Source organism: Canis lupus, chromosome 5 (genome assembly GCF_003254725.2).
Source record: "Canis lupus dingo isolate Sandy chromosome 5, ASM325472v2, whole genome shotgun sequence".
Classification (NCBI taxonomy): Eukaryota; Metazoa; Chordata; class Mammalia; order Carnivora; family Canidae; genus Canis; species Canis lupus.
Window position 1 is genome coordinate 40,375,978 of NC_064247.1, and position 24,120 is coordinate 40,400,097.

A 24,120-nucleotide genomic window follows, 5' to 3' on the forward strand; every position below is an offset into this window, starting at 1 on the left:
AAGACTAAAGAGCTAAAAGATAAAAAGGCTGAATAATAAGACAAAATCCAGCCATAAACTACTGAGAACACAAACGTTAAGACACAGAGAAATTGAACATAACTGGATGGAAGGATATAGCAGACAAATGTCAACCAGAAGAAAGCTGTGTGGCAGATGACGTACTTTAAAGCATGAGACATCAGAGCTAAAAATGTACACTACGTTTTGATAAAATGAACAGGGTAGTAGGAATATAAAACTCTGAACTGCTTTGCACCTAATATCAGTCTCAAAATACATAAAGCAAAATACACAGAATAACCAAGGGAAATCAACAAATTCTTAATTATAGTGAAAGTTTTCAGAATGATCTTTAGACATCAAGAATAGTAATCACAATAAACAGAAATGGGCTGCCCCAGACAGTGAAAAGACTAGATTCCTCCTGTATACTGTTCAGATATAAAAAGGATCATGAGAAGGTTAAAAGCAAAAAGATGGGAAAATACAGCAGGGATGTAGGACAAAAAGAAAGCTAAGATAGTCTTCACAATAGCACATACAACAAACAAAAAGGAGACATTTAAGTTTTGAGAGGGAATGGGAACAAAGGAATCATTCATTAGCCCCAGATAACATGATTGCATATATAAAAAACTGAAGAAAGTCTACACACATACTATTAGAAATCATAAAAGAACTCGGGTGGGTTTTAAAAATGTGTGTTTATATCTAAGTATTTAAAACTCAGTTGTACCGCTGTATGCCAGTAAAAATAAAAGATTAAAATCTTTATGGAGTTTACAAAACCTGATTTGACATGAAAGGAGACTCAAATAAATGGAGAGGTAAACTATGTTCATGGATAAAAAGACTCAGTATTGGAAAGATGTGAACTGTCTCCCAAATCAATCATTAAGTCAGTGCTACTTTAAAAATTCCCATGAGGGTTTTAGGATCAGGACAAAATTGACCTTATAATTAATAGAGTGGATAGTTTCAAAAGAGAATGAAGTAGAGGGCTCGGCCCTGCCAAAGGCTGATTATATGATTACGTAATTAAGACAGTAGAACTAAATACTCAGAAACAGACCCATGTATGTATGGAAAGTTGGTATATAAAGTGTTCCTGTTCAGTTGGGAAGGGTTGGACTAATCAGTAAATGATGCTTGTTGTCCCTCTGGCAAAAAAAGAATTAGGATTTTCTACCTCTGATCATATACATCAGGGGTCAGCAAACTTTCTATAAAAGACTAGATGGTGTCCTTGTAGCCCTGGATAGTATGTTAACAAATGGATATGGCTGTGCTAAACTAAACCTTATTTGTAAAAACAAAACAAAAAACAAAACAAAACAAAACCAAACAAACTAGAGATGGGCTTGATTTGACTCATAGGCTGTAGTTTCCTGGAATCTGATAAAGAGAAATAAATTTCAGGTAGGTAAGAGCCCAGAATTTTAAAAAGCAAAACTTGAAATCATATGGAAGAAAGTACAGAGGAAAAAAATCTTATCTAGGGCTAAACAATAAAACATAGGAAAATACAATCCGTAAATTTGGCTACATTAAAGCACATTAAAATTTAAAGCTTCCAAACAATAAAATACACATAAGATATTTAGAACACAAAGAATTAGTATCCAGAATATGTATGGAATTTCTATAAATAAGGGACAAAGGAATTGAATAGGCAGCCCATAAAAGAGGAAACCTAAATATCTGGTAAATATGAAAGGATATCTCCCTCAAAGGAAATCAAGGAAATGAATTAAAAACACCATCAATACCATTGGTATTGAAAAGTATTCATTAAATAGCCACTTTCATTAAAAATGTCCATCATTGGTTCCCTAACAGTTCCATTTATAGTGTTTTATCCTAGAGAAAGTCTCACATATGTACATAGGAAGATATGTACTAGAATGTTGATCACATCATTGTTTGTGATAGTGAAAACTAGGAAATAAAACCTAACAGGTTCTTTAACAGGAAAATGAGTAAATAAAGGTGTATTTTAGGAATTAAGCAGCTAAAATGAATGCACTAGACTACAGGAATGTATTAGAACTGTATCAGTATAGATAAATCAAATTATGGGATGAATACAAATTTCAGAATTGTAGAATACCATTCATGTAATTTTTAAAGGTGTGCGGAATAATCTCATGTTTTACACTCATGTAGTAATGGTTTAAAAACCTACGTGGCACTAAACACATCCAATTTAGGGCAGTATTTATCTATGCAAAGGGAAGAGGAGCAATGGGACAGGACCATTTAACTATATAAAGAGAGAAAAGAGAAGTAAGGCAAAATACTAATATTTAGTGAAGTTGGATTGTGTACTTTTCTGTTTGAAATATTAACTAGATCTGATTGATGAGAATGTATTGAGGGTGACAAAAGTGGAACTGTAGAGGTATGTTTTAGTGATTGAACCAGTTGGTTTTAGAAGCGGTTGGGTGTGGGAGGTAAGGCAGAGACATGTTAAGAATGACTGAGATTTTTCGCCTGAGAAACTGGGGTGGGAGTGTCATTCATGAGAGAAAATGAAAAGTGAGGTATACCAGGTTTGGGAAGAGATGGTACGTTCTATTTTGGACCAGTGTATTTATAGACAAATGGGTAGATGGTTAAATGAATTTAAGGTCAAAAAGTATTTAGACTAGGAATAGAAATTTAGGATTCACATCTTATCCTGTGTTCAGAATGGGTAAGTTCAGCCAGGAAATCCATGTGTACATAGTGAAAAGAAAAGGTGCTCAAACCCTTTCTCTGAGAAACTCCCAGTGGGCAAAGGAGAAGTTGGCCAGGGGATAAACTGAGAAGGAACAGCCAGAAAACCAGGGGGGGTGGAGTGCCTTGGAAGTCAAGACAAGTTCGTGTTTCACGTGGGAGATGTAGTCAGTTAGCAGATGCTGTAGTGAGGGCTACAGCCCAATCACTTCTACCACATTTCCTTATTTTCTTCCCAACAGCAGTGATCAATACTTGAAATGATCTTGTTTTGTTTTTGTCCATGTATGTCTCCACAGTCTTGTATGTAGACTTCTTGAAGGCGGGACTGCTCTTTTCTGAGCCAGGAGAGTGTCTAGCACATACGAGACACTAAAATATTTATTGATGGATTAATTTATCAGATACTCTCGGAGCTAGTTATTTCCTGCTACTGCTTTTCAGTGTTGAAAGTTTAAGAACACGAAGTAGGGAGATGGTCACATTTTGGGATTTCTTATTTTGATAGCTTCTCATGGTAGGGTTAAAAAAAAATAATGTTGAAAAAATACAAGAAAAGTGAGAAAAGTTAAAAATAATCTTTTGTCAGATCCTGTAAGTTCACGCTTTGCTTAAGCTGCCATGTACCTTCCTTTTTTGGATATTATATTATTAGCATGTTTGCAGTAGAATTTCTACTGTTTTGTATAATGGAGAAGAGACTATAACTTTTTTTTTTTAAGATTTATTTATTTATTTGTTTGTTTATTTATGATAGACATAGAGAGAGAGAGGCAGAGACACAGGAGGAGGGAGAAGCAGGCTCCATGCCGGGAGCCTGATGTGGGACTCAATCCCTGGACTCCAGGATCGTACCCTGGGCCAAAGGCAGGCGCTAAACTGCTGAGCCACCCAGGGATCCCTGAGACTATAACTTTTTAAAAGAAATTGTTAAGCCTTGAGTATTAAATATTTAGAGTATAAGTTTAGAATGTTTGTATTTGATGCTACGAGAGGAATACACAAGAAGTAAGATAGGAGGATACATAACCAAAGAACTCTTTCTTCAGGATGCATCTAGTAGTGGGCATATATTAATAATATTAGTTAACATCCTAAATTAACCGTGTGTCTGTTACTCTTCTAAGCCCTTTACAACTATTTATTTTTTTACTCACAACCTTTTAAGGTAGGTGTTATCACTCTCCTCTAACTTTATAAATCAAAGAAATTGAGACCCAGAGAAGTAAAGTAACTTGTCCACGATCACATGGCTGTATAAGTGGCAAGCGAGAATTTGAACCAGTGTCAGAATACATTGTTCAGTGCTCTTGACTGAACCACGTTCAAAGGTCACTTCCTTAGAGAAACTTCACCCGACAACTGTCTTGCCCTGTCCCCCTTCAAGTCAATTATCCCATTGTTGTACAACTTTGAATACTCCTCTGTTAGAATAAAGCTTGTCTAATTTTTACATCATATAGAGGGGCTCTTTTTGACTGTAGGAGTTGGTCATGATGCTCTTTTATCTTCCAGTGAAAGGCAAAGAACAAGAGAAGACCTCAGATGTCAAGTCAATTAAAGGTGAGTTCAGTAGCATTCCATTGTATTAAAAAACGATGTGCTTTGCATTTATAGACTATTTAATCCTGTTATCTTCCCTCGTCTTTTACCATTAGTCATCTCTGCCTTCTTTTATAATTATTTATGATCGTGACTTACTTCCTCGTCAAACTATATATTCTTCAGCACCTTGCATATGATAGGCTTTTACTAAGTACTTGTTGGCTGTCCTAGTGATACAGTAAACCAATATCCTCCTATTAATCACGTTTGATTGTTCCCTAAAATTGATGAGTTGACTTTATTTCGTTTTATTATTTTTTTAAATTTAAAATCAATTAATTAACATAGAGTATATTATTAGTTTCAGAGGTAGAGTTTAGTGATTCATGAGTTGTTTATAACACCCAGTGCTCATAACTCATTAGATCAGGTGCCTGCCTCCAGGCCCATCACTTGGTTACCCCATCCCGCCACCTAACTCCCCTCCAGCAACCTTCAGTTTGTTTCCTATAGTTGAGAGTCTCTTATGGTTTATACTTGACTTTATTTTAAAAAACAAAAAATGAGGGACTCTGAGGTGGGTTGAACCTCCAACTCTTGGTTTTGGCACAGGTCGTGATCTCAGGATTGTGAGATAGAGCTCTGAGTCAGGCTCTGTGCGGAGTCTGCCTCACACATTCTCCCTCCCCCCAGCATGCGTGCTCTCGCTCTCTCTCTCTCTCTCTCAAATAAATAAATAAATAAATATTTAAAAACAAAAAGTGAAAAGAACTCTGAACTGAGCTGACAGTTCTGGAGTGAAAGAACTGCCACATTACAAGGCTTGGTTTTCTGTTGTTTATCCAGAAGTATAGATGATTACAGTTTTTACTTCTCTGTTACTTTGGGTTAGTGATCTTAATTTAAAATTTACTTAGAGTACTTTATTATAATCAATATATTGTCTTTATTTATAGCTTCAAGCATGCTTTTTAGGTAGTAATCTCTACTGTAGTTTTGACTGATTTCATTATGTCAGTTACAAAGATTGGAATGGAAAATTATAATGGGAATTATTTATATAGCCATTACATGTAAATTTCATGTAAATAAATTTTATTTACATGACATCTGTAGATTGCTACTTAGATTTTTCTTTCAAATGTTTGTATGTTGTGTGGCTGGCATTGAGTATTAGCCATATATGCTCAGTTTGCTACAGAGAGACTAATTATAACTTAAGGGTTTTGTAACATTAGGGAAGAGCTAGGGTGCCTTACAGTCTTATTTTCTGCTTACTTCTGGTAATATGAAACCATTTGGATTCCATGTTGGTTCATACTGCCCTCCTTAGGCAAAATTTGATTGGCTTTGATAAAGACTTTAAGCCCTTAGCAAGCAGCATGTATAAAGACTAGATCTGAATGTAGAAGGAAAGGATTTGATGTCTCAGGCACTTTAGATTGCTCAGGTCTTCTACTCTAAACTCTGCTAGTAACCGTGTGACCTTGAAAAGTCATGTAACCTTCAGATTCTTCATTTGTGGAGTGAGAGGATTGGCCTGCCTAACTCCTAAGTCTGTACCATGTTCCTACTCTGTGACAGTACATAATCTGTGCTTTACTTTAGGGCTATATAGAAGCAGTATAGGAAACAAGCCCTCAAGAAGTTTTCAGTCTGATTAGGACTTAGATGTAGAATAGCAGCAAATACACTAACATACTAATAACCATTTCTTGAACATGTGTTTTAGGCATTAAGCACAAACTGCAGCTAGACAAAAAAAAAAAAAGAATTGGATCCTGTATGCATTGAACTTACACATTGGTAAAGGGAAGAACATTAGTCAAGGGATTCCATAGATGGCATGGGCTAGACCTGTAGTGATTGAAAATAAAGAGATCTGGATTGATCAGTTTAGAGCTAAAACAGATAGAACTTTGTTATTAATTAAAGATGAGGTGTAAGAGACAGGGAGGTTTCAGATTAACACCTACTTTTCTGGCTTCCATAACAGTGTGAATGGTGGAGAACCAAGTTGGGAAATTGTATGTTCAATTTCGGCATGTTGGGTAGGAGGTACTTAGAGACATTTACATATATGATTTTATCCACACAGTAATTCTAGAGTTCGAGTTTCCAACCAAAGGTAAAGGAATGATTTTCTAGAGTCTGGCAGACCAGAGTTGAAATTCTGCCTGTGAAACAACTCTTTACTATCTCATTGACTTTTAGCAAAGTAATTAACTTTTGTCTGTATCTACATCTCCAAAATGAGGAAAATACTGGTCTTGTAAAACTGTTATGACAGATAACGAAACAGTGTACCCCCAAAAATGTATATCAAACAACCAGTGTAATGCCTGGTGTGGGAGATACTGCATTGGTAGCTCTTGTTTTCTAGTCATAGCAGAAGAAGCCCTCAATATGCTGACTTAGTTAAATGAAGTATTGGGAGGAGTTCAGAGGAAGTTGAGATCAGCAGATATTTTCTGAAGTATAGGGAAGATTTTGTAGAAATAAAACTTAATCTTTATAAAAGTTGAACAGTAAGAAGGATTTGAATAAAAGAAACAGTTCTTTCTCTTTTTCTCCTAACAGCTCAGCTTCTTATTTCTTTGAGTATACACTGGGCAAAGAGACTTGTAGATTGAGTAAAGGGATATTTTTACAGAAGATTGATATCCAGTTATGAGGGCCTTAAAGACCAGAACAGAGTCGAGACAGAGAAAATAGGGACCCTGTAGGCTTTTGAACAGGATGTTGATGCTTTACATAGGGTATTTCTGAAAGGTGAGTCTGGAAGAGTTCTATAGGATGGAGACCCTAGAAATTTCTTTGCTGGGATCCCTGGGTGGCGCAGCGGTTTAGCGCCTGCCTTTGGCCCAGGGCGCAATCCTGGAGACCCGGGATCGAATCCCACGTCGGGCTCCCGGTGCATGGAGCCTGCTTCTCCCTCTGCCTATGTCTCTGCCTCTCTCTCTCTCTCTGTGTGACTATCATAAATAAATAAAAATTAAAAAAAAAAAAAACTTTAAAAAAAAATTTCTTTGCTATAATACAGAAAGGCCTGTAGTAAGGGTGTGGTGTTGATAATAACCAGGTAAGTTGATTTTTAAATACCTTTAAGGAAAAATCAACAGATCATGGCAGGTGAACATGTAAAGTGGAAAAGAATGTGTCCAAGATATTGAGCTTTGGAGACCAGCAGATTGAACAGAGACAGGGAAGGAGCATTAGTTTGGAAGAAGATGGTGTAAGTTTGGTATTGGGATAAATTGGTCTTGATATGGTAAAATCAAAGTGAGAATAGCTAGCAGTAAGTAATTAAAGATACAGGACCAAAGCCCAGATCAAAGTAACAGGTCTCAGATACAAGTTGGAGGTTCTCCACTGGGGTGCCTCGAGGTTTATTTACCCTAGGAGCTGTTTCCAGAGAGGTCCAGGTCCAGGGTGTGAAAGAGGCTCCCTTTGAATCAGCTAGAGTTACTAATAACTTTTTTAAAAATCTCCTTTATCTATTTAGATTTTAGGTACCCATTTTATCTAGACTCTTACCTACCTTACAGATGTGTCAGCGTCTCACTTAAGTTTATTTGGGGAAAAAAAGGAACATTCACAGGTTTAAAAAATACGTTCAAAAAAGATGGCTCTAAATAACTAAGGGTTTTAGAATAAATGTTTGTAGCAGAAAGAATAAAAGAACAGAGAACCTCAGGAAGAGGAGTCATGGAAGGAGACCATCTCTGACATAGTGGGCATTGAAAAACTGTTCTAGGGCAGCCCGGGTGGCTTAGCGGTCTAGTGCCGCCTTCAGCCCAGGGCCTGATCCTGGAGACCCAGGGATCGAGTCCCACGTCAGGCCTCCTGCATGGAGCTTGCTTCTCCCTCTGCCTATGTCTCTGCCTCTCTCTCTCTTTCTGTGTGTGTCTCTCATGAATAAATAAATAAAATCTTAAAAAAAAAAAAGAAAGAAAGAAAAACTGTTCTAAGGGCTTAAGAGGGAGGCACAGATAGAAAAGGAAATTAAGGAGCAAGTAGTACCATGGAGACCAAAGGAAGATAGACTATCTGGAAGCAACATCTAAAATAAGTTAATCCTTCTAACAGAGAAGTTAAAAAAGAGGAGAAATAAAGCCTTGCACAAATAAATTAATAGCATTTTGTATCATACTTATCTAATTAGGAAATAATTAGAAAGTTTTATCTTTCTTATAGAATGTTATTTGTTGCTTGTTGTCTATACAAAACTCGCTATTATTATTTACAAACTTGCTAAAATGATTTTCCTTTCTTCAGTTTATCATGAAAATAAGTAAACAAAACTTTCTAAAATAAAAAAAGAAATCTCTAGAAGACAACTCTGTTAGATAATTCTCCCACCTCTCGTTGAATGGTAAATAGAGATACCTGGCAAACAGACGATAGTCATATTCTTACCTGCTTAAATTTATAAAAACATCTTGAGTATAATTTGAATTATGTATTCTTCATAAGAAATATGACTTGTTATTACTCAGATTCTGTGTCTGGGAACTGTTTGCTGAGATTGAGAGCCCTGATCTGTTGGCAGTGTAATAATAAATGGTGCTAGTAGCTACAATTTAAATTATCTGAGTTATTTATCTTGAGGGTGACCTATATCATTTTTATCCTTCTTGCTACAGCAATGTACTAGACCAAAACTTCTTAAAAACCTTTAGGAAGAATCATTAATATTTGTGTGGAATAAATAAGATAGATAGAGTGTTGATCCAGCTGTAGCAACAAGGTCCAGGACTATTTTGACAGTATTGTAATATTGAGTTGCTTATATCCTAAAAAATGGGTAACCTCTTTATTCTGATGTCCATAGAATATTTCTTCAGACTACTAAAAAAAATTTGATTTGTGAGTTTTTTAAGTGGGCTTTATCTTTAAGCAGCTTGAACTTTGATCATAAATGATTTTCATTAGAGAAATTTTTTACCCAGTTAAAAAGTAAAATTAGTATTCTGAAGAGTGTTTTTCTCATCTTTGCCCCATTCTTCAGTTCTTTGTTTTGTTCCTTGGACAAAAAAGGATTAAGGAATTGAAAGGGGTCCATATATCAGAATGTTTTTGGGCTTGAGTACTTTCTGTCATCAGTAGAAGCTCTCAGAGAAGCATCTCTGTTTTTAAGTTCCATTTTTGGCACAGTATTTTTGAGAATTATAAACAATAGGGCATTTCTTTCCAATTTTCTGCTCCTTGATTAATTTACCTTTCCCCTATTTTTTGTTGAGTGTGTATACTTAAGAGAGGTTACAAACTTTATTTATTTATTTTTTTTTAAAATTTTTATTTATTTATGATAGTCACACACAGAGAGAGAGAGAGAGAGGGGCAGAGACATAGGCCGAGGGAGAAGCAGGCTCCATGCACCGGGAGCCCGACATGGGATTCGATCCCGGGTCTCCAGGATCGTGCCCTGGGCCAAAGGCAGGCGCCAAACCGCTGCGCCACCCAGGGATCCCACAAACTTTATTTTTTAAAGTTCTCTTAAAGCCCTTTTATGTATGAGACAGTTTCAGCCTATCAAATTGTGTTTAATTTTTAACTTTTTTTTTTAAATTTCAGCTTCAATATCTGTACATTCCCCACAAAAAAGCACTAAAAATCATGCCTTGCTGGAGGCAGCAGGACCAAGTCATGTTGCAATCAATGCCATTTCTGCCAACATGGACTCCTTTTCAAGTAGCAGGACAGCGACACTTAAGAAGCAGCCAAGCCACATGGAGGCTGCTCATTTTGGTGACCTGGGTAAGTAACTCACTTTTTGCTAACTTCCAGTGGGGAGAAGGATTTGAGTGTACTGTGTGAAACTCTTGCTGGAGGATACTAGAACTATATAATTGGAATGGGCTTGGAAAAAAATATGTTTAAAATAACAGCTATGGGGGGCCCTGGCTGGCTGAGTCAGTAGAACATGTGATTCTTGACCTGAGGGTTGTGAGTTTGATCCCCACTTTGAGCATGGAGCCTACTTTAAAAAATAAATAAAATTTAAAAAATAATAGCTATAAGTATGATGAATGATACTCTATTGTGTTTCCATAAGCATAAAATAGAAAACTTTCTCAGTGGAAAAACGGCCTATTTCCAAAAGAAGAAATACATTTGACCACTAATTATATGAAAAAGATGCCTCATTTCACTCATACTCAGGGAAATGCAGATCTCAATAGTGAGTTAATGTTCTCCCTAGTGCTTCAGCAGATATTTAAAGTTTGATAATAATGAATATTAACAGAGATGAAGAGAAATGGCCACTTCTATTTAGTGGAACTATAAATTCATGAAGATTTTTTGGAAGGCAGTTTGGAAGTATTTACAAAATATAAAATAGAAGATCGAGCTTTTGATATATTCACATGTATGTGAAAAGCTGTATATACAAGTATGTGTAAAGCTGTTTATTGCAGTGTTTGTGAAAGCAAAAAAATGAGGAATGACATGTAAATATCTACTAATGGAGAAATGGTCAAACTATGGTATACCTGCATCTGGAATACTGGGTAGCTGTTTGTTTGTTTATTTATTTATTTATTTTTGGGGGGTAGCTGTTTAAAAGTCTGAAGATGACATAGAGAGTATCTAAGGTTAAAGTGAAAAAAGGTCACAAAGCAGTGTTTGTAGTATTATCCTTATTATGTTAAAATAACTTCCCCCCCCAACCCACCCCAGAAAAGATAGGCAGAAGATTGATATTTTCTGATTTTTTGTTACCTAGAGTTCTGCACTTATAAAAATTGCATATCTTGATACCATAAATTGGAAAAAAATGAACAAATTGATGTCTAATAAAATTAGTCCCTGACATCTTTGCTTAACATTTGTATATATTTGAAGGTGTCAAAGTGTTTATGGGTCACACTGAGCCACACGATGCCAACAGCATTTATATTGGTCACAACGTAAAATTGTAAGTTTTACTGGATTACTTATATGTTGCTGGTGGGAATGTGAAATGGTACAGCCACTCTGGAAAACAGTTTGGCAGTTTCTTATAAAGGTAAACATGCAGTTACCGTATGACCCTGCATTTGTGCTCTTAGGCGTTTATCCCAGAGAAATGGGAACTTACATTCACACAAAACCTACACACCAATGTCCATAGCAGCTTAAAAGCCAAAAACTGTCTTTCAGCAGGTGAATGAATGGTTAAACTGTTACATCCATGCCACAGAATACTCCACAATGAAAAAGAGCAGACTATTATTATACCTAACAACGTGCATGGTCTTAAGGGAATTATGCTGAGCATCAAAAGCCAATCACAAAAGATTATATGCAGTATGATTCCATTTGTATAATATTCTTGAAGTGACAGAATTAGAAGAATGAAGAGCAGAGTGTGTTTGCTGAGGTTAGAAATGGAAGAGTTGGTTATAAAAGGCCACGTGAGGGATCCATGTGGCATTGGAACTGTTGAGTATCTTGGCGCTTATACATAATAAAATTGCATAGAACGAAGTGCATAGGTGAGTACAGGTGAAATGGGGAAAAGTGGTGGGTCCTGTCAATGTCAGCACCTTGATGTGACCCTGTACTACAGGATTGTAAGATGTTACCATGGGGAGCCTGGGCAAAGGGTACATGGGATCTCTCTGTATTGTGTCTTACAATTGTGTTTGAAATTACCATTATCTCAAAATTAAAAATTTCATTTAAAAAATTGTAAATCTTGCAAAGGACCAGGATTTCCTGAAGTTTAAGGGAGTGATGTTAACAGAGATACACTGGTTAACATTGAAAATGAGACAGCCAGGGGGAGCCTGGATGGCACAGTTGATTAAGCGTCTGACTTGATTTCGGCTCAGGTTGTGACCTCAGGGTTATTAGATCGAGCCCTGTGTTGGGTTGTGCTCACTCTTGCGCTCTCTTTCAAAAAACGAAAAAGAAAGAAAATGAGATAGCTAGCAAGGATGATGAATGAAGTGCTTCAAAAGAAAATGATTTGAATACCAAAGGATTAAGAAAAGCCCTTTTGAAAAATTGGTGAAAGCCTGTTAATTTTATGAAGATGAACCTCAATATGTCACTGCTGGAAATGTAAAACAAATTTTTTTGTTTATTCTAATAACTAGTTTGTGGTTAGTTATAACCTTAATTTAATTAAATATAAAATTAACTTATTTTTATTAAGTTTTGGTAAGTTTAGTTTTATTTCTCAAAGTAGAATCCCAGAGCTACTCTTTATTCTGTTGTAATGAATGTTGAGAGTTGGTAACATTTTTCCGGCTGTATCCACACATGCACAATTTTTCTTCAGGAGAGGTTACTAGAGGTGGAATTATTGGATTGCAAATTATGTGGATTACTAAAGCTTTGTTGTCTGTTATTGAATGCTTCTCCAAAGAGGTTTTGCCATTTTTTATTTCCATCATCAGTGGGTGACAGGTGTTGCCTATTCTCTTGTGCATTGTTAATTTTTGTTGTTATTTTTTGAAAAAAACATCTTCCGGTTTGACAGACAAAAATGTTATTTTGTATTAATTTGCTTTTCTGTTTTTTTTTATTATTAGATCTAATATATTTTCATGTTATTGGCCTTCATTCTTTCTTTGGGACTAGTATTGTAAGATTTTTTTTTCCTCAAGAATTTACATGATCTGAACTGCCGTTAAAAGACAAGAGTGGGGGGCAGTCCAGGTGGCTCAGTGGTTTAGCGCCGCCTTCAGCCCAGGGCCTGATCCTGGAGCCCTGGGATTGAGTCCCATGTCGGGCTCCCTGCATGGAGCCTGCTTCTCCCTTTGCCTGTATCTCTGCCTCTCTCTCTCTCTCTCTCTCTCTCTCTGTCTCTCATGAGTAAATAATAAAATAAAATCTTTAAAAAAAAAAAGGAGCCAAATATTTTAAAAATAAACATAAAAAATAAATAAAAGATAAGAGTGGGACGCCTGGGTAGCTCAGTGGCTGGGCTGAACCTTTGGCTCAGGTTGTGATCCCGGAGTCCTGAGATCGAGTCACACATCGGGCTCCCTGCATGGAGCCTGCTTCTCCCTCTGCCTATGTCTCTGCCTCTCTCTCTCTGAGTCTCTCATGAATATATAAGTAAAATCTTAAAACAAAACAAAACATAAGAGTAATTGAGTTACAGAGAGCTTTTTAATAGATTAAGTTTTGGACACTTGTTACTTTGCTTGTTTAGAAGCCAAAATCATAGTATTTCTAATTCTTTATTCATTTAAATTACTAGGGAAGTAAATTTTATTCAAAAATTCTGGTACCATTGATGCTGAAGGTGGCTGACTAATCCATCAATCTTAAATTATTTGTTACTCAACTGCTAATCTTTTGCTTCTTTCAGGCAGATCTTGTCTGGACTACCAGACTCAAGAGACCAAATCAAGTCTTTCAAAGACCCTTGAACAAGTCTTGCGTGACACTGTTGTCCTCCCTTATTTTATTCAATTCATGGAACTTCGGAGAATGGAGCATTTGGTTAAATTTTGGTTAGAAGCTGAAAGTTTTCACTCTACAACTTGGTCCCGAATAAGAGCACACAGTCTGAACACTGTGAAGCAGAGCTCATTGGCTGAGCCTGTGTCTCCATCTAAAAAGCACGAAACTGCAACATCTTTTGTAACTGAGTCTCTTGACAAGAGATTGGAGGATTCTAGCTCAGCCCAATTACTAATGACTCAACCAGAAGGAATTGACCTGAACAATAGAACTAGCAACATTCAGAATCACTTGCTGCTTTCCCGGGAATGTGACAGTGCCCAGTCTCTCCATCTTGAAATGGCCAGAACAGGAATGCATCAAGTTTCCATGGAAACCCAAGAATCCTCCTCCAGACTTCTAGTAGCCTGTAGAAATAACCCCTCTTCACCACTAAAGGAATTATCAGGAAAATTAATGAAAAGTAAGTATGTGGTTTTCTTGTCTCTATCCTGTTTTTTTGTTTAATCGGTTTACAAAGTAGAACTTGAGATGGGGAATAAAAGGATTGGAATAATTTTCTTTTCTCTCACACCCACTTGCAAATTTGGAAGGATTTGGAGAATGTCCTGGAGGAGGATTGGTGTATAAAATAGGAACAGCAAGGAATACCTACCTGCAGTGAGGATCCTCTCAAAAGGATATTAGCAGGATTAACAAATGAAGAAGAGTTAAGTGTCATCTGACCTTTCCCTTCGACACATTTTGAAATCAAATCATTATCCAGTTATGCTTATTCCATTCTCATCTCATTCTTTTTTCTTTCTTTTCTTTTCTTTTCTTTTCTTTTTTTTTAAAAGATTTTATATATTCATTCAGAGAGAGAGAGAGAGGGGCAGAGACATAGAGGGAGAAGCAGGTTCCTCACAGGGAGTCGAATATGGGACTCGATCCCCGGACCAGGATCACGCCCTGAGCTGAAGGCAGATGCTCAGCCCCTGAGCCACCCAGGCATCACCTCCTCATTTTTTTTTTCTTTTTTTAAGATTTTGTTTATTTATTCATGAGAGACAAGAGAGGCAGAGGGAGAAGCAGGCTTCACGCAGGGAGCCCAATGCAGGACTCGATCTGGGGACCCTAGGACCATGCCCTGGGTCGAAGTCAGGCGCTAAACTGCTGAGCCACCCAGGGATCCCCTTTATCTCATTCTTAATTTACTACTTAATGTATTTTGCAGATAAAATTATTTTTTAATTGTCGACAGGTGACATTTATTGGGTTCTGGGCTAAGTGCTATACTTCAGTTTCACTTAATTGTCATGTCACCTCCACAAGGTTGGCATTATTGCCCTGTGTTACACATGAGAAATTCATGGCTTAGAAAAGTTAAGTACTTACCTAAGGTTGTAGAGTGAGCAGGGAGCTAGAGTTAAACCCAGGCATTTCAACGACCACCTTTTTATTTCTACTAGATTCTTTTTGAAGTTATACTCTTAATTTTTTGGTCATCACCACCTGGAATTCTTTTTTTTTTTTCTTTTTAAAAGTTTATTTATTCATGAGAGACACATTTTTTTCTTTTTAAAGGTTTATTTATTCATGGGAGACACACGGGGAGGGGGGCAGAGACACAGGCAGAGGGAGAAGCAGGCTCCCCACAGGGAACCCGATGTGGGACTCCATCCTGGATCCTGGGATCACGCCCTGAGCCGAAGGCAGACGCTCAGCTGCTAAGCTGGTTGGCGTCCTACCACCTGGAATTCTGAGTAGACAGCCTCCATGTTTTTCCTCTCTTTCATCTTATCTGTTGTTTCTTATAGGGCCAGGTGATTCTTTTTTGTTTGCTTTTTCTTTTCTTTTTTTTTTTTTTCTCTAGTAAGACTTTATTTTTTTCAGAGCAGGTTTTTTGTTTTGTTTTTGAGAATTTACTTATTTCTTTGAGAGAAAGAGAAAGATAGTGACAACACACGAGGGGAGGAGAGGGAGAAGGAGTCTCCCCATTGAGCAGGGAGCCCTATGTGGGGCTCAATCCCAGAACCCTGAGGTCATGACCAGAGTGGAAGGCAGATACTTAATGACTGAGCCACCCAGGTGCCCCTTTCCAGAGCAGCATCATTTAAGATTCACAGCACAATTGACTGGAAGGTACAGCAATTTCCCATATACCCTTGGCCTCTGCATATGTATAGGTCTGCCCCTCCATCATCCATGACTCCCACCAGAGCAGGACATTTGTTGCAGTTGATGAACCTACCTGGACACATTATAGTCACCCATAGTTCATAGTTTATATTAGAGTTCACTTTTGGTGTTGTGCATTCTATGGCTTTGGATAAACGTACAATGAGGTGTCTATCATTATGGCATTAGAGTTTTTCACTGCCCTAAAAATTGTCTGTACTCTGCCTTTTCATCTCTATCTCTTCCTATCTGGTAATCCCTGACAGCGACAAATCTTTTTTACTGTCTCTGTAGTTTTGCTTTTTCCATAATGTTATATATTGAAATCATATAGTATGTAGCTCTTTTACATTGATGGTAGTTGCTTCAGATTTATGTTTTGGTTCATTGATTGTCTCTTATGATGGGTCTAATCTTCTGTTGAATCAGTTATTTAAAATGTTATTTTTATCTAAAAGTTACTGAATTTTGTATTTCTAGATTTTTTTTTTTTAATTCAGATTTACCTGGTCACTTTTTAGTTTCTTGTTCCTTTATTCCTCCATCCTACTTTTGAGCCCATTTCTTATTTGAGTGTATTAAGGATATATTCATTATCTGATAATTCTATTATCTATAGTTTTTATGGATCTGATTCAACATTTATTTGTTTCTTTAGATTTACACTCTTGGTACCTTGTGATTTTAGTGATTTTTGGCTGTCTGAACATAGGTTTTTGGATTTTTATATGCGGGGATTTGGGATTTGTGTGAGAATGCTGTTTAAATTGAGTTATTCCAGAAAAAAATAATAAATAAGTAAATTGGGTTATTCCAGAATATATTTGCATTTGCTTTTGCGATGTATCTGGTGCCAGCTTCACTACCTTCCTTGTACCATTTAAAATATGTTTTTGTCTTGGGTTTTTCAGGCAAAGTCTTGGGGCCTTTGGCATGATATGGTCTAATCTCCTACCCTGTTCAGGCCCTGGGCAATTGCCCTTGAAAGTGCACACTTTCAAGTCTCTAGACATTGGTGGTTTTCCCAGGTGAATGCCCTGCCTATCTCGCACTCTGCCCATCTTGATTTGCACTGGCTCCTGCAGGTCCACAGTTTCTTTATCTGCAATTTAGAAATCCAGAAAGCTTTAACTATCACAAGTTATTTTTTAAATGAACAAAACTTGGCCTGAACTGGGATGAACTTACTGCAGAAACGTGAATGTGTTTGATTATGTGGTGTTGTTCCACATGCTGCTAGAGTATTAATATGGTATATATGAACATAGTTGTGTTCCCTCTGTAAAAAAACAAAGCTAAACAAACAAACCCAGATTCTGAATTCTGAAATGTTACAGGCCCCAACGGTCTCCAATAAGGGAACTGCTTGTCCTTCTTTCTGCTATATTTCTCTTACTTTACAAACTCTGATAAACTTTTTAAAAGCATTTTGGAAGAATCAGTATTGGGAAGAATTTCTTTGAATATCTATCTAGTCTGGCCAGTTTCTGGAAATGGAAGTCTGTTTCTTTAATTGTAATACACTTTATTGTATTTGGAAGCTTTTTGTTTTGTTGGTACTTAATTTTAATAAAAAATAGAAATAGCAGTGGAGTCATTTAAAGAGCACTAGTTTTTTCCAGTTTTCATTAGTTTTAAAATTTTTATACAGTAGATTTGAACCTTCTTTGATATATCCTTGCATGAATTGTAACACATGCATAGATTCCTGTAATTGTCATCATAGGATAAGAATAGTTCTGTCTCCTTTATAGTTAAACCCTCCTCTATCCCAGCATTTGGCAACCACTGATCCATTCTCTGGAGTGCCTTACAAGTAAATTTACATAATATGTTGCTTTTGAGACTAGCTTCTTTCAGCATAATGGCTTGAAATTTATCCATATTCTGTCAACAGTTCATTGCTTTTTCTTGTATTCTATGGTATAGATGTGTTATCTATTCACCTGTGGAGGGTATTTGGATTGTTTCCAGCTGTTGATGATTATGAATAAGGCTGCTATAAACATCTGTGTACAGGTTTTTGTGTGGACAAAAGTTTTTATTTCTCTAAGGTTAATACCTAGTAGTAGGTTTGTTGATTATATGGTGTGTGTTTAAATGGTAAGAAACTACCAGACTGTTTTGTAGAGTGGCTGTACCATTTTGCATTTTCCCCAGCAACATAGTCTCATACTTTATTGGATTGTTTGTTTTATTATTGTTGAATTTTGAGAGTTCTTTTTGTGTTCTGGATATAAAGCCTTTATTGGGGCAGCCTAGGTGGCTCAGCGGTTTAGTGCCGCCTTCAGCCCAGGCTGTGATCCTAGAGACCCGGGATCGAGTCCCACGTCGGGCTCCCTGCATGGAGCCTGCTTGTGTCTCTGCCTCTCTCTCTGTCTCTCATGAATAAATAAATAAACTCTTTAAAAATAAATAAATAAATAAAAAATAAAACCTTTATTGGCTATGTGATTTGCAAATGTTTTTCTCCTAGTTTATAGCTTGGCTTTTCATTCTCTAAATAGTGTCTTTCACAGAACAAAAGGACTTTTTCAATTAAGTCTAATCGACCTTTTTTTTTTTAATTTTTATTTATTTATGATAGTCACACAGAGAGAGAGAGAGAGAGAGAGAGAGGCAGAGACACAGTCAGAGGGAGAAGCAGGCTCCACCGAGAGAGAGAGAGAGAGAGAGAGAGAGAGGGGCAGAGACACAGGCAGAGGGAGAAGCAGGCTCCATGCACCGGGAGCCCGACGTGGGATTCGATCCTGGGTCTCCAGGATCGCGCCCTGGGCCAAAGGCAGGCACCAAACCACTGCGCCACCCAGGGATCCCCCCCCCCCCGTTTTTTTTAATGGATTGTGCTTTTGGAGTTATACCCTAAAAACTTTTTGCCTAGTTTAGTTCATGGAGATTTTCTCCTGTGTGTTCTAAAAGTATTGTGATTTTTTTACTTCATGTTTAGATATATAGTCTATTTTGAATTAATATTGTATAAGATGTAAGGGTTAGGTCAAGTTTTTTCATACTGGTTTTTAGTTTTGCATGTAGACACCCAGTTGTTGCAACACCATTAATTGAAAAGACTACTCTTACTCTATTGAATTGCCTTTGTACCTTAGCTGTATTTGTGTAGGTGCATTTATGGACTCTGTTCTGTTCCGTTGAGATATGTGTTTGTTCCTTCACTACTACTCACTATCTTGATTACTGTAGCTTTACTGTAATTCTGAAAATTGGGTAGTAGGAGCCCTTCAAGTTTGTTCGTTCTTTTTCCAAATTGTTTTGTCTCTAGTTTTGTTTTTTTCTTCATATAATCTTTAGCATAATCTTGTCTGTACCTACAAGAAATCCTGCTGCAATTTTTATTGAAATTGTATTCAATCCATAGGTCAGTTTGGGAGGAATTTACATCTTAACTGTATTAGGTCTTAAAATCCATGGACGTGGAATGTCTTTTTATTGTCTTTTATTTTTTTCATCAGCATTGTGTAGTTTTCAGCTCACAGATCCTTCATGTGTTTTATGAATGATATTCAAGAATGATACCATGTTATGAATGATATTTTAAAAATTTGTTTTCTAATTTTTTTATTGCCAGTATTTAGCAGTATGATTGAGTTTTATATGTATTCTGTAACCTTCTATTCTGTAACCTTATGAAAATCACAAGATTGCTTGGGATATTCTATGTAGACATTGATGTTGTTCATGAATAGGGACTGTTATTTCTTACTTTCCAGTCTTTTTTTTCCCCCCTTGCCTTATTGTGCTAGCTAGGACTTCTGTATCATGTTCGTTAGGATCAGTGAGAATGAATATTCTTTTTTTTACTTTATTTTATTTTATTTATTTATGATAGTCACACAGAGAGAGAGGCAGAGACACAGGAGGAGGGAGAAGCAGGCTCCATGCACCGGGAGCCCGACGTGGGATTCGATCCCGGGTCTCTAGGATCGCGCCCTGGGCCAAAGGCAGGCGCTAAACCGCTGCGCCACTCAGGGATCCCGAGAATGAATATTCTTATCTTGTTCCTGATCTTGGAGGGAAAGCATTCAGTCTTTTACCTTTAAGTATGAGGTTAGCTGTGGGTTTTTCTGTAAATGCCCTTTATCAGGTTGATGAAGTTTGTTTCTCTTAATGGTTTCCTGAGAGTTGTTTGAATCATGAATGATGCTGAATTTTGTCATGTTTTTTTTTTTTTCTGTGTTGTTTGATAGGACTGTGTGGTTTTCCTTTTTTTGCCTATTAGTATGATGGATCATATTTATTGACTTTTAAAAGTTTGAATAAGCACTCATTCCCAGGGTAAACCCATTTAGTTGTGGTGTATTTTTCTTTTTACATGTTGCTAGATTGGATTTTTTCTCAATTCTGTTGAGCATTTTTGCATTTGTGTTTATGATGGATTTGGTCTGTAGTTTTCTTGTACTGCTTTTGTCTGGTGTTAGTATCAATGTAACGTTGGCCTCCAAAAATGAGTTGTGAAGTTTTCCTACCTCTCCTATTATCTGGGAGAGATCATGTAGAATCGTTTTTATTTTTTCTTTAAATGTTTCGTAGAATTTGCAAGAGCCTGGATTTGTTTGTTTTGTTTTCAGAATGTTTCAAACTGAATTCAAATTCTTTAATTTTGGGGGCTATTCAGGTTATCTATTTCTTCTTGAGTGAATGTTAGTAGTTTATGCTTTTCAGTGAATTACTAATTTCATTGAATCACTGAATTTATGGGCAGGTAATTATCTAGCATGCCCTTACTGTCTTTTTAATCTTGAGTTTGTAGTGATATCCCTTTTTCATTCCTCTTGTAGGTAATTGTGTATCTTTTTTTTTTGGCAACATATATAGGGGTTTAATCTGTCTCTTTCAGAGAACCAGCTTTTGATTTAATGGATTTTTATCTATTTTTTTGTTTTCAATTTTATGGATTTTCTGCTCTGTGTTACTTCTTTCCTCCTGCTTACTTTGGATTTATTTTACTCTTTTTCCTATTTCTTAAGCTAGGAACTTAGATTGTTTGAGACCGTTCTTTTTTAAGATAAGCATGTAATGCTATAAATTTCCTTCTAATCACTGTTTTAGCAACACACTAGAAATTCTAATGCTTTGAGCAAAAATTCGATGTCTAATTTCCCTTGAGTCCTACTCTTTTGTCTATGATTATTTAGAAATGTTTAATTTCAGGTGTTTAGAGAATTTTTACCCTGTTGTCTTTTTATTACTGATTTCTCATTTAATTATATTATGCTCAGAAAACATACTTTGAAAAAATACCATACTTTGAGTGATTTCAGTTCTTTTAAATTTGTTAAAATTTTTAAATGGCCTAGAATATGGTTTGTCTTGGTGAATATCTCACATGCAATGAGAAGAATGTATATTCTGCTGTTCGATAGATTTTTATAAATGTCAATTAGATTGAGTTGGGTTAAGGTGTTTGGTTCTTCTGTATCCTTGCTGGTATTTTGTATGCTTTTAATATCCATTATTTTGAGAGAGAAATGTTGAAGTCTCCAACCAGAATTGTGGATATTTCCAACTGTACTTTCAGTTCTACCCATTTTTGCATGTATTTTGAGGGTCTTTTGTTTGTTGTATACATATTTAGAGTCATTATATCTTCCTGGTGAATCAAATCTTTTATCATTATGTAATGTTCTTCTTTATCTGCAGTAGCTTCACTTGTTCTAAGCTCAGAAATATCTGCTGTCTGACTTATGTAGCCACTCCAGTTTAATCTGATTGGTGTTTACATGGTGTATGTATATCTTTTTCTATCCCATTGCTTTTGACTTACCTTTATCATTTTTCAAGTGAGTTTCTTTTGACAGCATGGAGTTAGGTTGTTTTTTTTTAATGCATTCTAACTTTTTTTAAGATGTATTTATTTATTTATTCATGAGAGACACAGAGAGAGGCAGAGACATAGGCAGAGGGAGAAGCAGGCTCCTCACAGGGAGCCTGATGTGGGATTCAATCCCCGAACTGGGATCACGCCCTGAGCCAAAGGTAAACAGATGCTCAACTGCTGAGCCACCCAGGCATCCCACGATCTGGTTTTTTTGTTGATAAAATTTTTTAAATGTAGTTATTTGTATTGTGTAATTAATTACAATATTATTTACAATGTAATTTGTAAATGTAATTACTGATACTTGTTAACATAACTCCTATGTAGTGATATTAAGTGTAATTATTGATGTATTCGGATTTAGGTGTCCTGTTTTATTTTTTTGTTTGCTGCTTCTTCTATTTTACATCCTTTGATTTCCTATTCTCTTCTTTCTTTTGGATTTTTTTAAAGAATTTATGAGTTCTTGATTATATCTCTTTGTATATAGATTTTTAATGGTTTCTCTAGGGATTACAACATACGTACATATACATACATACCTACATACACAGTCTACTTAAAATTAGTATTTTATCATGTTAAGTGGGATGTAGAGCGTACCACCTAGGTCCCTTCTCCTCACTCACATGATGTAGTTGTCATCTACTTTTGTTGAAAACCCTATCACACAATGTTAGGACTTTGGCCTTCAACTGTTGTACACAGTTTAAAGAACTTAAAAGAAAAATTGTCGATTACATTTAAACCAGATATTTGCTGTATCTGTTGCAGTTCTTCATCCCTGAAAATTCAGTTATTATTTCTGTTACCATTTTACCGCTGTTTCAAGAATTCTTTTAGCATTTCTTTTAGAGCAGGTCTGCTGTTGGAGAATTTTCTTGCTGTTTTCCATCTGAGAATCTCCTTAGATTGAAGTAATTTTTTGCTTGATAGAGAATTCTAAGTTGACAGTTATTTTCTTTTACCAGTTTGAAAGTGGTGTTTCACTGCCTCTGACCTATCTGGTTTTTGGTAGAAGTCTGCAGTCTTAGAATCATCATTACTCTCTATTTAGCATCTTTTTATAGCTGCTTTAGAGATACTTCCCTGTCTTTAATGTTCAGCAATTTGGTTATAGTGTTTGGGTATGGATTTCTTTGAGTTTCTTCTTATTTGAGGTTCACTGAGCTTCTTGATTTTAAAAGTTTGGGTTTTTTTGCTGGTTGGGAGGAAGTTTTTAGCCATTGTTTTTCACATTTTGTTTTTGTCACTGTAGTTTTTTCCTTTTTTTCGTGGGGATTTAATGACCCAGATGTTTTACCCTTGTTATTGTTCTGCAGGTCCTTGAGGTGCTGTACTTTTTTCTATTTTTTTTTTTTTTTTCCTGTTGTTGAGCTTGGAAAATTTCTATTTGTATTACCTCTGGATTCACCGATTCTTTCCTCTGTTATTTCGTTGTTCTTTGAGTCTTTACAGTGATTTTAAGTTTGTATTATTTTTTGGTTCTAAGGTTTCCATTTGTTTCAAGAGTATTTGACTTTTCTTGGAACATGGTTATAATACCTTTTTTTTCTTTTTTAAGAGAGAGAGAACACAAGTGGGGAGAAGGGAGGGGCAGAAAGAAAGGGAGTGAAAGAACCTCAAGCAGGCTCCACATTCAGCACAGAGCCCAATGCGGGGCTCAGTCCCATTTCCCTGAGATCATGACCTGAGCTGAAATCAAGAGCCAGATGCCTAACTGACTGAGCCACTAGGCGCCCCTATAATTGCTTCTTTAAAAAGCAAAACAAAATTTAAAAAATCTATGTTCTATAATTCCAGCATCCATATCATCTTGCTTGTCTTTTCCTTTGTGAGATAATGCAGTTTTCTAGGGTTTTGTATGGCAGTTAATTTTGGATTGTATTATGGACAATTTGACTTACATAATTCTGAGTCATGTTTAAATCCTGTTAGGTTAGGTTCAGGCTACAAGTTTCAACTAGCACTCTGTAGGCTGTGGTTCCAGAGTCTGTTCATTTTTTTGGATTTTACTTGTATATGTACCTGTTGGTATCCAGTCTGGGACCTGACAAGGTCTGACAAGTGAAAAGGTCATAGTTTAGGTCTCAGACCCTTTGGTATGCTCTTACAGTCAAATCCATGTATGCTCAGCTCACGTGTGAGCCCAGAAACACACACACAACTTGATAAGCTTTTCACGAACCTCCCTCCTTTCTACAGTCTCCCTAACAGCTTCTGGTTCCAAGGGGAGCCCATCTTCCTTGTTGTTGGGCTAAAAAGTTGGAGCTTTACTTTCCAAGCAGCAAGAAGACAGAGGATAAGAGAAAAAGGGATTCTCCTCTTCCTCTTGGGACTACAGTTTCTCCGTCAAAGTACAGGGATTTTGGAGCCTGCCAGAGTGCTCCTGCCATTGCCACTGTTGGTAGGCTGGTATTACTTGGGGACCAAAACTAGAGTGAAAGGGATAAAAC

The 24,120-nt window shown here is 36.5% G+C and overlaps 1 protein-coding gene across 4 annotated transcripts in view; it reads left to right on the forward strand.

The window, feature by feature from the left end:
- Nucleotides 1–24,120, forward strand: part of AKAP10 (A-kinase anchoring protein 10) — an 85,620-nt gene that overhangs the window by 12,401 nt on the left and 49,099 nt on the right. For all 4 annotated transcript variants that reach the window (XM_025428240.3, XM_049109494.1, XM_049109495.1 and 1 more), the window contains 3 exons: nucleotides 4,237–4,284; nucleotides 9,844–10,026; nucleotides 13,577–14,134. In XM_025428240.3, coding sequence (XP_025284025.1) covers nucleotides 4,237–4,284; nucleotides 9,844–10,026; nucleotides 13,577–14,134 — 789 coding nt within the window. The remainder of the gene's footprint in view (nucleotides 1–4,236; nucleotides 4,285–9,843; nucleotides 10,027–13,576; nucleotides 14,135–24,120) is intronic.